The sequence below is a fragment of the Alosa alosa genome, chromosome 12 (assembly GCF_017589495.1).
Source record: "Alosa alosa isolate M-15738 ecotype Scorff River chromosome 12, AALO_Geno_1.1, whole genome shotgun sequence".
Classification (NCBI taxonomy): domain Eukaryota; kingdom Metazoa; phylum Chordata; class Actinopteri; order Clupeiformes; family Clupeidae; genus Alosa; species Alosa alosa.
The window spans coordinates 32,421,279-32,438,173 of NC_063200.1; the positions used below are offsets into that span (position 1 = coordinate 32,421,279).

Genomic DNA, 16,895 nt, shown 5'->3' on the forward strand with positions numbered 1-16,895 from the left:
TGGTCTCCGACATGGGTCCCCATTAGCCTGTGCATGACATAGGCCCATGACGCCCCTCAAAAAAGACTCAATTAGAATATCCCACCTCAGTCTTGTTGTGTACCCAATGTGGCAAAACACATGCATAAAGCACAACATAGCACCATGTCAGGTGCACACAGACAGTGACCAAGAAATGCCCCGCAGGTACCTCCAGCTGCTAACAGGCACTCAGTGCAGTCAGAGGCCCCAGCACGAGGCCCACGTGCTCCCCTGGAATTGCATCAACATCTCCGGAGGTGTTCACAGCGGCCTTGCCCTGACCACAGCCACAGGAGCACGAGCACCTCCCTTCCCTTCCACTCCACCATGTGAGGAGGAGGAGGAGGAGGAGTAGCCTGGAGGAAGGATGCTGGGTTCATGTGGAGTGGGGATAGGGGGATGGAGGCAGGCATAGCCTCTGAGAGACACGGTGCATTTTAGAGGAAAACAAGAAGTAACGGCACATCAGTCGAAGAGAATTTCCCAAAAGACTTCAGAGAACACTGGCAAGCCAGACAGAGAAAGCCTCAGTTGGACTGAAGAGAGAGAAGAAAAGGGCAAACCCAGTTTAGTGGCGAGACAAGCACATCCCAAGAATATACGTATAGCCTACTTTGTCCCTAAAACAAGCTTTACATTAGGCACTCACTGAAAGACAGGTTTCCTGTTTATTATTATTATTTACAAACTGAGTCATCAGTTGCAATGCTTTAGCAAACACCTGAGTGCATGAACATAGACCTTTCTGTTGTATGATCTTACCTTTCATTTGAAACAGTCATGTCTACTTGGCTAAAAATAGTGACCAGTGGACATTCACAAACATACTATACCCGTGGGTGCACTCAATACATTGATTCATCATGCCCACACTCCCTTTGCTAAAGCTGATGGTTCCACTGCTCCCGTAGAATCTGTGTACTGAAATGTGTTTGTGGAAGTCTAGAATTAGAACAGATAGGCTGAGGTGCTCTCTCGTGCAAAACCATGTGGCAGAAAGACAGTTGCTTTCAGAGGTTCAGTTTTGAGGTTACTGGGCTGCACAGACTATGTGGTAATCAAAATGTGTTTTAATAAGTTGTAATAGTTCTATTGTGTTTCATACAATAATTCCAGTTACTGTATGTAATTGCCTGGTGTTCATAATAAGTCATTCTGATTGCGGGAAATCATGGCTGACTTGATGTGATCTCCGTGTTGTAGACTATAATTTTCTAATCAGATACATTGAGAGACATAGTAATTTCACTTTAAGTGTTTTTAAGTGGTCGATTGTACTTGTTTTATCCCCAAGTTTGCCTTGGATAACCTCACACTAGATAACGTCATTCCTATTACTCCATAACTGCAGGCAAATTGTCAGAAAATATCTATTAATCCTTTTGTCAATTCAGCTGAGATTAATTTGTATTCCAAATCCCTGTGACATGATCTGGCTCAGAAATCTGTACAGGTTGCTCTTGTATCCTTAGATGGCACCACTTATCTTTGGCTATATGACTCTAGCGCTCCCTGGTGTTTATACTGATATAGTGCTCCAAAATGTGTGTGATGTTTTCATGCCTACTCGTAGATACTGGATAGAGTTCAACATTTAATATTTTAAAAAGCCATTCTACAGTCCTGCTCATTTAGAGACTATTTTTTTTCCTTTTTTATATTAATACTATAGTTGTACTGTTATTTACTATATCTGTTGGGTAATGTAATGGCATCCCATACATAATAAATATTCATTTCAATATTTAATAGAATAGTTGAAACATTGAGTTTACTGGTTTTCTGTTGCCATTTTTTGGCAGATGTTCATCTTGAAGACTGAACTGAAGGAAATGGTGAGACTGAGAGAAGAAAAGACAACAGCAGGAGAAAGTGTGAGGAGTGATGGATTTAATGTGGTCACTATCGACATTGGTGAGAACACCTCTGCAGCCACTCTCTCACACTAACTCACACACACACACACTAACATACACAACCACACATACACACTCAGACACAGACACAAGCCCATCATGTTCCACCCATCATGATGAGGCTTCAGTTATTTCCTCTCACTCTGCCTGTTATTGTCAATCTTGCTGCAATCCCACAATCCCACCACAATTGCCACTTCACTCAGCCACCCACTTTCCTCCTCCTCCTCCTCTTCCTCCACTCTTCCCTCCCTGTCTTGGAGAGTGATTGTGGAGGCTCTGGATTTGTGTACGCCCGTAGGAAAGGCAAAGGCCCACATCTGTCCCAAGCTGACACGTATATATATTTAGATTGAGGTTAGGGAGGAAAAGGGTCTAAGGAATTGCCACTATCACTGTCTGTCTTTGTTTTGCTCTCTCTCTCTCTCTCTCTCTTTCTCTCTGTCTATCTATCAATCTCTCTCCCCATCTCTTTCTCCTACACCTCTTCCTCTTATGTAGTGGTTGGTTGGCTTTGATTTGCTCTAAGCATGCAGAGGCACCCCCATGTCACCCTACAGGATCAACTCATCTAGATTGGGGTGAAGGGACACATTACTGAATCACAACACATGGACATGTACATCTTATACATTCAGTGCGATTTACACAAGGGGGTTTCCTACTCTGAGTGACGGACATGACAGGCTTGAGGTCGGGTCACCGACAACGAGCAAAGACAGACAGTGGCGGGGAGAGCAAGGCTTGAACTCTTGGGGTTGCCCCAATTACTGGAACGTTTAGAAGAGGGGCAACATGACGTGGATGTGGATGTTGGGCTACGATGCTATAGGCAGTGAGTTTGGGCGCAGGGGAGGGTTCACAACGTGCTGGTGGAAGAGGAGGCCAAGCGCTTCCCGATGTAGATCCTGAATGGAGAGAGAAAGACATTAAGTACTGAACTATTGAGCTATGTGGCTTAAACTATGTGGATCACAATGGATTGGAAAACAGAGAGAAATCAATCATGTGCCACCTCTGCTTTGGCAATACATTCAAAATGGAAACTGGATTTAATTGTATTGAGAGAGAGACGTTAGGGTTAGTTATCAGAAATGTCCATAGCCAATACACATAATTACTTATTTCCAAATCTTAAATGGCCTGCCCCACGCCTGAATTCCAGCACAGACCTTGAGAACTTTAAGCCCTGTTTCTGACCTTTCAGTTAAATGTTATCATACTCATCTACCACAATCTTCAATCCTGGTTCCTAATGTTTGGAGATAGTGATGTGTGATGCCATTTATGGCTCCCATGTGATTCATATACTTTTCTCATTGTCAGCATTTAGCTCATCTCCGATCCCCTACATGACCAATAGCCCTGAAGGTAAGCACCATTTTGACCTCTCTCTGGGGTGTTTCTGAATTAAAGCAAGGCCACACATATTGACCAACAAGGGCCTTCAAAGTGAGCACTGGTCGAAACATGGCCTTGTTTGGATCAATGCTGATCTCTGGAGGCCATTTGAGATGGTGCTCCAAAAATACTTTTTCGCTCATTTAATATTCATTTGAGGTTTCAGTCGGTGTTTGATGTGAACATGCGAGGCTTTAATGGCAAGTAGGGCATCAATACTTTCATACATCTCCATTCATCAGCTAAAGTGGCCCAGGAGCATTCTAGCCCCAAGGTCTTTGTTAGCACTGAATTACAAGTACATACAGTTATTGGCACTTAACATAGAAATAATTAGTATGCTTAAGCAGCTAAAATCCTTAACTGTGCCATTACATTAGAATTACAACACAGTGCACTCAACTCAACATGACCTTGCAGGTCCTATTATCATGCTGAACCAATCTGAACATTTGCTCCAGTGACTGAAGTGGAAGTGCAGAGTGCCCCCCCACACACACACACATACACTTCTTGCCCTCCTCTGACTCACCCAAGTCCCAGTGTGAGAGCGTGCGAGGCCAGCAGGGAGGGCAGGAGCAGCAGGAGCATGTCAGAGGAGAAGATGCCGCTCTTCATCACATCGCTCTTCCTCACACTCAGCGTGCCCGACTGCTTGGGGTGCTGGAACACAAACTCCCTGGAGGGGGAGCAGAGAGAGGTGAGCAGACAGACACCCGACATGAAAAAGAGCGCTGCAGCCAGCCTCAGTGTTTTATTCAGCATTCTTTTTTTTGTACTTTTTGTATTTCAAAACTGATGAAAAACCCCTAGCGAGGCTTTGCTGTCACACACAGGCCCAGCTGTCTGATGGGTTTAGACAGCAAAGCAGTGGAGACGTGCCACGCATATCAGCCCACATCAGGCTCTCAAAACTTGTCTGCTATGGCAAGCCATTATAACATGTTCTCAAACCAAACTCATATCTGTAATTTTAACATTTGAAATGTCCACAATAGCATTTCTCGAAGTCAAATGACCATAGTCAGAATGGTAATTAAAGATACCCACAATAACATTCTAATAAAATGTGTACTTCGAGATATCTACAACTTAGATTATACTAGTAAACTCAAAATCTAGCGGGCGTTGTAATATCTGTTTTATCATTCAGAAATATCTGTAATGATATTTTTATGTTTGTAATGTATTTGTAGTACTTTCAAAATGACATATCATGAATGATTTTTCATATTCAGTATCTCTAATTTAATAATGAGTAATGACTAAATTGTAGATGTCTGACTTGGCTAGGACTGGGAGTTTTCCTAGTAAGAATTCTATTGTGGATATCCATAATGTTTAAAAATGCTTTGGATATCAAAAATGCAGCTCAATACATAATACCAAAAATGATTTGCAGAAGTGATGCCATTTGGCCCGGGAAGGATGATTATTTTGAAAACAGCTTGCCATAGTCTGCTACTGTTTAAGGACAATCTCAAGGACTGCTATCTTATGCAGTGGGCATGGCACAGAAGGAGATACAAGTAGGGTTGCTTGGACTCCCATAACCCTTTGCTGCTGCTGCTGCTGCTGATGTTGTTGCTGATGCTCTCCTAACTACACACTGGGCTCCTGTGCGCAGCTGTGTCTGCTCTGTGCTCAGGCATGAATGTGAATGAGTCAGGAGAAGCTGAGTCACCCCACGTCGGGAGTTATTTCGGTCTGCGCACGCCGTGATCCTCTTACCCCCCCGCTCCTTAGACGGAGGCGAGCGGCAGCTAGAGCCTCAAAGGTCAGATGCTTCTTATCCTTGGCCTCCTCCTCCTCCTCCTCCTCCTCCTCCTCACTGTGTTTGGCTGCTCTTGAGGTGAGCGTTGTTCAAATCATGAATGGCAGTGTTCTGTCATGCGCGGCGGGCACCAACAAGCTCCCGCAAGTAATACTTCGGAGAAGGACCCCCAAGTCACGTACTCGTTTTCTAGCTGCCTTTTTAGCTTGCCAGCCACGGAGCGAAGTAGACAGTATTAATTTCAGTGTTCTCTTATCTCGCTAGTTCGCTCTGCAAAAGCAGCACTGGTGCTGGATATTAATTCAATTGCATTGGGCATTTGATCTACTAGTCTGTGAAGGGGGAAAAAGATTAAATTGCCAAAAGATTTTTATCAGTGTGCTCCCGCAGCATCAGAGAACAGAGAGGTATCTGTTTGGTCTGATCACAAACACAGTTAATGGGTAAAAGGAGACGTGGGGACAATAATGAGCAACTTAGCACGCCAGGTGGGGGAGTGCATTCAGAAAGACTTTATATCACTTTACATTCTGTGCCATTTTTAAAGCTGAATTAGAACATTATCCCTACAAGGTACACTCAGTACTGCAATTATACATGGTGACTGGATACAAGATATTTGTTCAAAGCAAATTTCTGGGAGTCTGGTGGTGACAGCCACCTCCGGTGAACAGGAAGGGGAGGGGAGGGGGGAGAGGAGAGGTGGGAGCCTTACTTGGGTGGGAGGTTCTCGGGTCGACTGGACCAGTCCCACACCCACTCAGCGCTCCTCCTTCTGTCGCTGTCGTCAGACTGAAGCATGATGGGAAACGGAGAGAAAAAAACAGACATAGAAGAGTTTGTGCTGGTGAGAGGAGAAGCAAAAGATCACAGGGGATGACGTCGTCATCACTGACGTAGCAGTCATGACTGTTGTGACAGCCAAATTTCCTTTTGGATAAATAAAGTAATTTCTTATAGTCGTTATCTTTCTCCCAGAGATACAGGGAGGGGGGCGCAGTGTGGTGTGTACCTGTATGGTGACGCAGTCCGTACTGCTGCTGCCGCCTCCCTCGCTGGCCGGGCGGGGGGAGCCGGAGGTTCGCGGGGTCACCACCTGAGGAGGACTGCTCACACAGACACAGAGATGGACACGTTAGCGCTGCACTATATTCATGTTGTTATGGTCACCTGAGAGTCTCTGCTGAAGTGGAATGAAAGGTCAATTTCAAATATTTTTGGCCATTTCATAGAACTGTGCTTCACTACATAATGGAGAAATCACTTTCCTTTTATCCCTCTCTTTACAAAAGAGAATTTCTCCGCAAACTGAATTGAACTAGACTATTTTTTTAATATCTTAAATAATTGGATTAAATTTAATGTACAGTATATCTTAGTTTTGGATTAAATTGATGTAATTAAATCAGTCCATGGAAAATGATTTTATCTTGTGTAATGGCAATACATACACACACTGACACAAGCCCACCATCTGCTCACCTGTCAGTGTGACTACTCCTCTCACTCTCCAGCTGTGCCTCCAGCAGAATCCTCTCCAGCTCCCCCTGCAGGAACGAGGAGGTACTGTCCTCTTGTCCTGTCAGACTCTCCCTCTGTGCTGCTGCCACCAGGCCCTCCAGCTCCACCCACGAGCCTGATCGACACCACACAAAGCCAATCAGAGTGAGGACATTTGACCAGCAGTCATGACCTCCATCGATCAGCATGATATGGTTAGCAAAACTGACATCATAAATAATTTCTGTTCTCATTGGTTTTTCACTGGACAGTGTTAAACACCCAAGCATGTGTTCCTAGGGCACTCAGGGTTTTAAATGTCTTTGATAGATAGATAGATAGATAGATAGATAGATAGATAGATACTTTATTGATCCCCAGGGGAAATTCAAGTAATTCAAATTTGTCTTAAGACGTAAGACACCTTGAGACAATACATAGAAGTCACTCAATTTGACTGAAATTACCTGGTTGTTCTGAATGAACGGAATCCAGTTTTGCACAGTTTATGACCTTACAGAGCAGACAGGGAGAGGGCAATGAACTTGAGGCCAGCAGGTGCTGTATGTGCGGCACGGTCAGGTGTGGTGCAACCCCTCCTATCGCCCGCCTGATAAGCGTGTTTATTATAAACACATGACAGCATGTGCACACAAACAGCTGGGCTGGCAGCCTGGGCTGCATAACCCACCGCCGGACAAACACCACCCAGCGGAATGTCTGTTTACGTAAGCCTTTATTTCTCTGGGAGATTAACTACTCAATCCCCACCCCCTTCCCTACCCAGCTCCCCTCCCTTCCTCCTGTTTATCACTCTCTCTTTATCATTCTCTCTCTGTGTCACTCTACCCCCCCCCCCCCCAAATCCCACACAACTCTATTCGAGCTGAATCAAAACCCAGAGAGAGAGTGAGACAGTAAAGGAGGAGGGTCGTACCAGTTACAGTAAACAAGGTTAGGGGGAGGGGAGGGGGAGGGGAGCGAGGATTGTGCTATTGCCCTAGATTTCTGCTGAAGAGAGACTGTGACATAACCATGGACTCTGACTGTGGCCTTGACCATGTCTGCAGTGTGCTGTGGAAAAAATCTACTTATTAATGCCTAACGAGGGTTAGTGTGCTCAGGGGTGACGTGTTGTTATCCCTAAGATGACTTTTGTCAATATGCTGGTAACAGAAAAACAAATGGGTAAATGTAATATTAACACGTCTCTATGTGTGAGAGTGGGCGAAAGAGAAAGGGAGGATATGTGTGGATAAATTCACTGTGAATTGTGGGTGTTGAATATGGTTAGTAGTGACTCTCATAGTCTGCCTTGTAATCTTGTGATTTGATGTTCTTGAATGGCCCCTGGACTACAGTAGGCCTACAGTACGCTTTGGCAAATTTATAAGCACCCTGAACAAGGCTTTAAGCCATTGATTGAGCTATATGTGTGAGTAAATCTCGTTCAATTAATTGGCTTAGAAAGATGCCAACAGGTGAGTCATTAACAGGGTGGCACTAGCAAAACAATGGCAGTGACGAACTCGGAAGCATGTATGCAACTCTTTGTTACAGCCTGCCAGTGCGAAATATAGTTATAAAGGTTACATAACCCTTATAGCAACCATGCCTCTGGATGGGATGTTGACACTGAGGCACACATATATATATATATATACATATATATATCAACATTACCTTATTTTACTATTCATATTATGATATACAATAATCCTTAAGCATATTCCTTAAGAATATTATCACACCGGCTACTGTGTAAGGATATGGAAGATGATATTGCATAACAATACTTCTGTGCCGTCCTTCTTTGAGAACAGAGAGCATTTCGACCTTGTCGACAACGTGAGTTTTCATAGCATGACAATTATTTCTGACAAACATAGCGAATGGCCTGTTTAACGCAACGCCACCCCAAAAAACAGCTGAAAAACATCCTCTCAGACATGGCACTTACCATTCAAGCCATCCTCTGGTGACTGAGACCCAGACTGCGACATGACGAATAAAAATGTGAAGCCGACGAGGTGGAGAGGGATGCTGACACTGACAAACACAGGCACGCGGTTGTCCGTTTAGGTATCGCGTGCACCTCCGTGTATTTCTGATAACTCCCTTTCTCTCTACCCGTTTCAATGTTGTCAACGTTGTACGCAAACTCTATTAGTGCCGCTTTAATCCTTCCCCTCCCTCCTCCTGGTGCCCCTCTCTCCCCACGTGTCGGAAGTAAACATAACTAACTTGTCATTGGAATGTAAATTTGAAAAACGCCTGACTTGCTTTTCGGGATTGCTAAATATTATAGGCCTAATTATAAACTGAAATATCAATGCTGATTTTTATGACTGCAACAAACCAATCAAGCGGAATCGGTGCTATTAATAACCTAATCAATTAGGTTGGAAAGATATCCATTAACACTTGGGACATTAACACTTGGGACAGAAGAGGGTGGGAGAAGCGCACGTACAAAGTGACTAATATGAAATACATGTCAAAATGCTCGTGCGCCCGTGTTGTTGTTTTCCACTGGAAATCACCTGACCTCTAACAAGCTTTTAATAGCTATGTCGAGCGCTTAATCTCTTGGATTGTCCATCTCGCATGCACCCACCCTGGTAGCGAACATCGCTTTGGCATGCGCTCCGGCACTCTAAATAATCTTTAGGGTTTGCGTTGCGTGAATAAATATTCCCTGACTATATACGGCTCCCATGTAGGCCTGCCAGTCAAGTTAATAAGATTAGCTCCATTGATAAAAATGTTTACAATGGCACCAGCCTCTCCCTATGCTTGTGATGTGACGTGCTACTACTTCATGCGTGTCCTCTTTTCCGCTTGTTGTTGTTGTCATAACAAATCATGCTGTTTCACCTCGAACACAACATTTGGAACAAATGGACATCCGCTGTAATACTAGTTTCAATGTAATTGGTTTATTTAAGTATTTAATGTGCTAGCCAACAACAATAACAATCTGACGTCAATGATTTCACCATCGGCGCCGCCTAGTGGCAGTCGTGCAATTCTATGGGAAGTGTTTTTTCTCTTTAAAGAGACAAGGCTCTCAACCACTATTGTGTTATGTGTGTCATGTTATGTGTCTTCAAAAGAACTTTTCAAGTTTAAAAAGTGTTTTGGAATTATTCTTTTGCACCTTTTTGTGTCTTGGAAGCATGAAATGTAGAAAGGCTCAGGGTGAGATGAGGTGAGCTCTGTGACCTCATCTCCACCTAAAGTGAAGAGATAAAAGCATGTTGGTCCACACAATACATAAATGAAAACTTAGTCTATGAAAGTGTTGTCCTTTTTATCTAAAAGTATACATGTAAAAAAAACTGTAGTTCCTGTCCTTATTCATCCCACCATGAAACAAAAACTCAAACACTCCAAAAGCCTCTCTCTGTAGCAGTTCCTTATCATGGTCACCATCTCTCGAATGGGAAAGACCATTTTAATGCCCAGGAGTTTAAGAACAGAGATTGAATGATTGGCTGATTGAAAATGCTGGGAGACATGTAATGCATCATCAGATCTTCTGTTACCATTCAAGTGTAGTCATTCCCATGTAGCCTGTAATAATGGGCATGGACCTCTATGGATCTATAAGTACCCAATTATTTAACCATATGTTCTGGAGGTGTGTGGATGTGCCATTTGCCAATTATTTAACCATATGTTCTGGAGGTGTGTGGATGTGTGTAAGAGTAAGATGTGCCATTTTTGCATGTAAAGTTGTCAAGGGCATGAGAGATGGTTGTGGGTCGGGGTGTGGAGGTAGGCTTCTCAGCATTAACTAGTTGGTCTCATCTCTCATCTTTAAAGCACGCCTTGAACTTATGTAGTTTGTGTGACACCGGTACTGGAGAATAGGCTCATGAGCACTTCACCCTTATTTCATTTCTGCAACTCACTTTGCTCTTAGAGTGTTTCACCCACATCAGACAGTGTTCCCTTAAACATCCACATGAGTGCACTGTTGAACAACATCAGAAGGCTTTGCTATTCCCACTCTGATTGTGGTTGTTGTAACAGTAATTGAAGGCAAGTGAAGAAGGCAAGAGGGTAATGTTTGGTAGAATCCAGAGCTTTAATTGAATTAGAAACACCACTGAGACAGCTTAGTTGCTCATCATGGTCTGCAAGAGAAAATATATTGAATATAAATCAATGTATATCCAAGGATAGTATGAATTTAAAACAGAAATTGAACCTCAGTGTTCAGAGACATACAAACTGCCCAAATAGTTTATCACTGCCTGAAATATTTCATCTTCACTTTAATCAGATCCATTTCTATCTGATTTCATTCACCATACCTCGTCAATCCATTCATTGAAGTCTGAGACACGGGTGAAGACGGTAGGCTTCTGAATGTAGTTGCATCCCTTGGCAGAGACGAAGCTGGCAATGCCATGGACCTCCCACACTCCATCGGCATTCTTGCAGTTCAGAGGGCCACCAGAGTCTCCCTGAAACATATGACATCTCACGTGGTGAGACCCTTAATGTTTTATTTGACTGTAATTAAGCATCTTATTACTAATAGTTCAGTTCAGTCAGGGGGCAGTCTAGAATAAATCCACTTATCAATATCCATCCTGCTATAGAATGAGAGGTTGTAGTCATTCTTATGTACATAAAAGTGTTTACCTCCCAGGACTGTTTGAAGCTGCAGTGATGGCATTGTAGTGTGTGTGTGTGTGTGTGAGTGTGTGTGTGTGTGTGTGTGTGTGTGTGTGTGTGTGTGTGTGTGTGTGTGTGTGTGTGTGTGTGTGTGTGTGTGTGTGTGTGTGTGTGTGTGTGTGTGTGTGTGTGTGTGTGTGTGTGTGTGTGTGTGTGTGTGTGTGTGTGGTCTATGTAAACTTGTCCTTGCTATGTCTTACGTTGCAGCCGCCCACCACGCCGTCTCCCCCAGCACAGATCATGGACCTCCTGATGGACACCCCCCACCAGTCATTCCGCCTGCACACGTCATACTCCACCACAGGCATCGGGGCCTGCTGCAGGGACTCAGAGGTGGGGCCCCCAGCTGCACACACACACACACACACACACACACACACACATCAGAGAGAGAGAGAGGAAGGGAGAGGAAAGGAGAGAGAAATGAGGACAGAGGTTTCCACCTGAAAATGTTCCTGCTATAGACATAATTTTAAATATTTAATCATGTTATGATTTTACGCAGTTTCATAATATGGTTTATATTTGGATCGACATTTAGATTAGACATTTAATTGGCTCATTAGGACACTCCTCAAACTCATGGCTTTGGAATTAAAGGCCATGTTCTTTTCCTAATTTGAGTTCAAGGGGATACGTAAAAATGTGTCAATCCAGACAGATGACATAGCAGGGAGGAGAAGAGGCCATCTTACTGGAGAGTCTGCCCCAGCCGGTGATGTAGCAGGGGTAGTTGTGGGGCAGGATGGTGCCAGGGGCAGGAAGGCAGGCCAGCTGCACCTCATCACTCATCTGCACGTGCTCAGACAGCTTGATCATGGCAATGTCATTACTGTCCATTACATGGGGGAACACGTACATTAGTGTCATGAATACTGGATCATCACACATCACATTATTTACCGCCATTATGTGACTCCATTAGTCTGGACGCTTACTGCAGAAATCTTAATCACTAATAATAATCTTTTCAAAAGACTGAGGTCAGGCAAATGTCTCTGCTGCTACAAGACCAGAACAGAGAGACTGAGGAGGAGTTTCTATCCTCAAAGCAGTCCGTATCCTGAACACACACTATATAAACTTTTCTTACACACTTGCACATGGACTGTACACACACTGCACTTTTTATTCTCTCTTGCTATTTTTTTAAAAATGTTTTTGATCTTTCTTTCTTCACACTTGCACAGAAAAAGCTGAACACCAAACGAAATGTCACTACATGCTTTACGTTAGTATTGCTATGTAAGTGACAAATAAACCTCCTTGTAGGCTTTGGCTGCAGTCTTACCCGGTGGCGATGAGCACAGGGTTGTAGTGCCTGTGCACAATGATCTTGGAGGGCACAATGGCCTTAGCGCTGTCCTCAGCCTGCTGCAGGTTGTGCTTGCCAACCACCACTCTGTAGGTCAGATCCTCACTACAGACGGAGACAAGGGATTTGGGTGAGTTTCTGTTCCTCACTTGTAAGTTGCTTTGAATAAAAGCGCCTGCCAAATGAATACATGTAGTGTGTGTGTGTGTGTGTGTGTGTGTGTGTGTGTGTGTGTATGTGTGTGTGTGCGTGTGTGCATGCGCGTGTATGTGTGCATGTGTGTGTGTGTGCATGCACATGCATGTGTGCGTGTGTGTGTGCGTCTGTGTGTGTGTGTGTGTGTGTGTGTGTGTGCATGTGTGCGTGTGTGTGTGTGTGTGTGTGTGTCTATACTTACATTATGTGTGTGTGCACCTGCCTACTCAGACCTACCTGATGCAGTGAGCAGCGGTCATGACCCAGTTAGAGGCGACGAGGGATCCTCCACAGGTGTGTCTGAAGCCATTACGCTCGTACTGCAGAGAGATCTACAGAGACACCAGCAGAGACTCATCCATTACCCCACATAGCATTACAGCAGCCAGCCCTATAGGACACTGTCATCTGCCTCTCAATCATGCTGCTTCATGCTTATTCATCATGCTTATTTAAAAATGCAGCATAAACCCTTAGATCTACAATTTATGAAATGCTCTGTGTGACACTGACATTGCATTAGCTAAGGAATATTAATAAATATTCAGCCATTGGGATACAAATATTTAAAAGAGAATTGAAGGAGGATTTTAGGAATGTTATGTAACTTTGTAGCCTTATGTAGCCCTGCTAATGTCTTATTGTTGATGTTTACAGGTGAGTCTTGAGAGGAGAGACAAGCCTGTCAGTTTGGCTCTTACCTGCCAGGGCCAGCTGTGGGGTTTGGCATCCACACCATTGACCACGCGGGTCAGCTCAGGTTCGATGGCTGGGCGGCCACAGCCATAAGCTGCAAGGAGGTAGGAGGACAACAAGGCATACACATCATCCAACAGTCTTATTTGTGTGGCACTGGCACTTCTTTATGATGGTACTCACTGGTGTGACGTTGATGCTGCACATAATAGACCATATCGTCTCTCTGACAGACTGAGAGTCATGTACTATAAACTCTATGTTTTCTAGAAACGCGACTACATGGTTTATGAGACCCTGTACTTTTATCTTGATTGCATTCCAATTGTTTTCAAAATTGGCATCTATCAGTTTGTCATTATACCAGGTTGACGTGATATGTGTGCCTTGCGCGGTGTTCCTGGCTAAGTGTGGATGTAGTTGCTGTGTGGCGTTTTTCATTCAGTTTGAGATGGTAGAAGGAGACATCTGGCCTTACCGCTTGCGAAGAGAGCGAAAGCCAGAATCAGAGGAGTCATGTTGCCGAGGGTGAGCGCTCAAATGAATCATAGCCTTTTTATACAGTATATCTTCCTCTTATCCTCCCCTGATAACAACGCCCCTGCCAATTGGTTCGGGAAAATTAGCTGATGCTTCTGTTTGAAGTGCATCTGTTCGAAGGGTCCCCATTTTCTCGCACTTTGCATATTGCCAGCCTTCTAATGGAAGTGAACACATCATTACCAACAGCTTAGAATTAATTTAGTGTCTAAGCACCCACAAGTGCCACAAGCCACAGAAGCCATGATCCATGATCGGTGTTCATTTCCATCAGCCATGACATTATTTTCAACATACTGAGACGTGGTAGGGTTATTGAATAACACTATCCTATGATTTAATGATTGTGCATATATTTCTCACCATTTAACATTCGCCCCATATATTTCTGTCATGGTCTTTTTGAAAGCTTGCCGTTTTGATTGGGTGATTTAATATGGCTTTCCCCTGCATGTGTCTCGTGTGGATCGTTAAAACATACATGCCTCGTAAGGAGGATTGTACACACGTGACTCATGTGCAGAGGGGAAGCAGCTATGCTGGGAAGCTCCCAGGTGTGATGGCTCAGGTGGAATCAAGGCTGTGTCAGGATAGCCCCTCTCTGTACTGCACACCTAGTGCAGAGAACTAGCTGTATCAGCACAACTGTCCTGAATAGCTGACTGGAAAAAATGATGTGGTACTTGTCAGACACGTTTGGTCGCCAAAGTCAGCATTGATTTCTTAGTGCTTATGGACAAAAGAAATTCAGTTGAATTCTCTCAAATAATTGCATCAGAGAAAACCAGCTTCAGTCAAATTGTTTACTGGCAATTTTATTCAAAGCAACACTGTGCAGCAGTGTCCTACCTCTTGATGTGTTTAGGACTTCTCAATTATTTATAAGTGATTCGTTTTGGTATCTGCCAATTCATCTTGAACAATATTTTGTACTGCTGCTTTAAGCTTTCATTTCATTAGTCGTTGAAAGCATTTGACTGTTTCACAGTAGTCATAGGTAACCCATAGTCACAGTCATGCCACATTTCTGAGGTAAATCACCAGTGGCCAAACTGCCTGAGGGGAGAGTCTATCCTAATCCTGAGTTTTTTGCATTTGCCATGGACACAGGAGCTCTCCCCAGGTCAGGACTGGCTACTGGTTTGTTATGGAAATGTGGCCTCTGTTTACCTATTTATGGTTCTGAATTACTGGGCAGGAGAGGGGCACAACAGAACACTTCCGTTTGTTCACCTAAAGGCTACTGACACTATGTTTTGTGTATTCCTGTGTGTGTGTGTGTGTGTGTGTGTGTGTGTGTGTGAGCATGTGCGCATGTGCGCATGTTAACCCCCGGATGTTCATTAACATTCCTTTTGTGTATAATGTTTCCCTGCCTTGAGGGTCTGTGTGTGCTAAGCAACAGTGATCCGCGGGGGTGTGGAGGTGTGTGTTGAAGTGGAAAGCTCTTTAACGGCTGCCCATCCTGACCCCCTGACGCTCTTGGGGGTTTGTGGTTGGTCAGCACAGGCCCTGAGCCCCGGACTCCCATAGAGATGGTCATGCAAAACATGCCAATGGTCCACCAGTGGTCTGGAATATTCTACACAATGTGCCTGGGTATGGTGCAGTTCTTTGCTTCCATGCAAGACAATAATGCTAACCATGAAATTTGAACCTAGCAGTCCGTTATGTTTCATGCCTGTTCAGAAACCCCATAGTTAGTGTGAGTGTCACTGTGTGTTAGACTGGCAGCAGGGGCAATGGTGTCAGAATGGTATAAACTGTGATGGCTTCTGCATTTGTATTGTTTGAGTTTTGTTGTTTCTCTGTTTACTGCCTCAGTAATGAATGCTATGTGTCCTCTGGTGTTGTCTCCAGCTTTGCTGTAATGTGAACTGTTGTGAGATTAAATCCTTTGGCAGTAGGCTGGGCTGTCAGGCTGGTATGCACACTTCCTGTGAGTGTTCAGGTGAGGGGGAGCACGTGGACTGTGTGTGAGTGTGTGTGTGTGTGTGTGTCTATCTCTCTGCTTGATCATCCAACAGCAGGCTCCTCCTTGCCTCTCTCTCTCTCTTTCTTCTCTCTCTCTCTCTCTCTCTCTCTCTCTCTCTTCTCTGAGCTCAGCAGCATTCTCACGACTATCCCGTTCCTCCTCCTCCTCCTCTCCCGAGTGGGATCAGTCGGGCTGTCCTGCTCTGTGGGGAGTGCATGAGCTCGCAACAGTGGGTGTGCCACCTCCATGGCTCCTCTTGAACAAACACTGGGCAGAGATAGCACCAGCTGGCCAGGGCTATAGGACTCGGCCATGTGCCAGCTCTGTTTACATGAGCCCCGCGTGGCACACATAGCTGGGGCACTGGAGCCTCCCTGATTGGCTGGGGCCACAGAGAGAGAGAAGGCGTAAAAATATACAAAAGATGAAAAATAGTGCCGTCACACTGTGCCAGACTGTTATTTATTTGCGAGGTCAGGATGGCAAAAGTTAATAAATATTGTTCTAAGATGTTTGGAAAACTGAAGCTATGGTTCAGTGGTGTAGCAAGATTTCATAGGTGGATTGGCATGGTGTAGGTTTCACTATGTATTTGTGCTGTTTTACTAATGACTTATGACTAATGACCAATGTGTCTGTATCTCGTCACTAAGCTCAGATTGAAAGTAAAGACTGCAGTCATATGCACTCTGCTCAGGCAGCGCTGAGAAAGTTCCCACATGCCATGTGACTCAGCAGCAGGCCAGAATACAGGATGTAGGAGGCTAACGAGAAGTAGCCAGTGATAGCCTACACCTACTGGAGGGAAATCTGGAAATCTGCAGCTATATTTAGCCAGTGATGAGTGCTAACGTTACAGATTGAAATACAGAA

General features: G+C 44.3%; 2 protein-coding genes across 2 annotated transcripts; both read right to left on the minus strand.

The window, feature by feature from the left end:
- Positions 1-1,894: 1,894 nt before the first annotated feature.
- On the minus strand, positions 1,895-8,799 carry zgc:73226 (uncharacterized protein LOC402792 homolog). Its single transcript, XM_048258305.1, has 6 exons — positions 8,573-8,799; positions 6,595-6,748; positions 6,125-6,218; positions 5,828-5,904; positions 3,871-4,017; positions 1,895-2,845 (listed from the first exon to the last, which is right to left on the minus strand). The coding sequence occupies exons 1-6, from the start codon at positions 8,613-8,615 to the stop codon at positions 2,797-2,799; spliced, it is 564 nt and encodes a 187-aa protein (XP_048114262.1). The 5' UTR covers positions 8,616-8,799; the 3' UTR covers positions 1,895-2,796.
- A 1,891-nt stretch (positions 8,800-10,690) lies between these two features.
- On the minus strand, positions 10,691-14,026 carry LOC125304228 (chymotrypsin-like elastase family member 2A). The gene is made up of 8 exons (XM_048258304.1): positions 13,986-14,026; positions 13,513-13,601; positions 13,049-13,143; positions 12,593-12,721; positions 11,997-12,133; positions 11,502-11,647; positions 10,935-11,087; positions 10,691-10,754 (listed from the first exon to the last, which is right to left on the minus strand). The coding sequence occupies exons 1-8, from the start codon at positions 14,023-14,025 to the stop codon at positions 10,737-10,739; spliced, it is 807 nt and encodes a 268-aa protein (XP_048114261.1). The 5' UTR covers position 14,026; the 3' UTR covers positions 10,691-10,736.
- Positions 14,027-16,895: the final 2,869 nt, after the last annotated feature.

Bases quoted from the DNA above. Each gene is read 5' to 3' on its own strand.
- zgc:73226 (XM_048258305.1), bottom strand. From the start codon at position 8,615: ATGTCGCAGTCTGGGTCTCAGTCACCAGAGGATGGCTTGAATG. The intron at 5,905-6,124 runs GTACACACCACA...ATCATGCTTCAG, and splicing joins CGGACTGCGTCACCATACAG to TCTGACGACAGCGACAGAAG. The intron at 2,846-3,870 runs GTGAGTCAGAGG...CTCTCCATTCAG, and splicing joins GCTCTCACACTGGGACTTGG to GATCTACATCGGGAAGCGCT.
- LOC125304228 (XM_048258304.1), bottom strand. From the start codon at position 14,025: ATGACTCCTCTGATTCTGGCTTTCGCTCTCTTCGCAAGCG. The intron at 12,722-13,048 runs GTAGGTCTGAGT...CTCCGTCTGTAG, and splicing joins ACCGCTGCTCACTGCATCAG to TGAGGATCTGACCTACAGAG. The intron at 11,088-11,501 runs GTAAGACATAGC...CATATGTTTCAG, and splicing joins GCGTGGTGGGCGGCTGCAAC to GGAGACTCTGGTGGCCCTCT.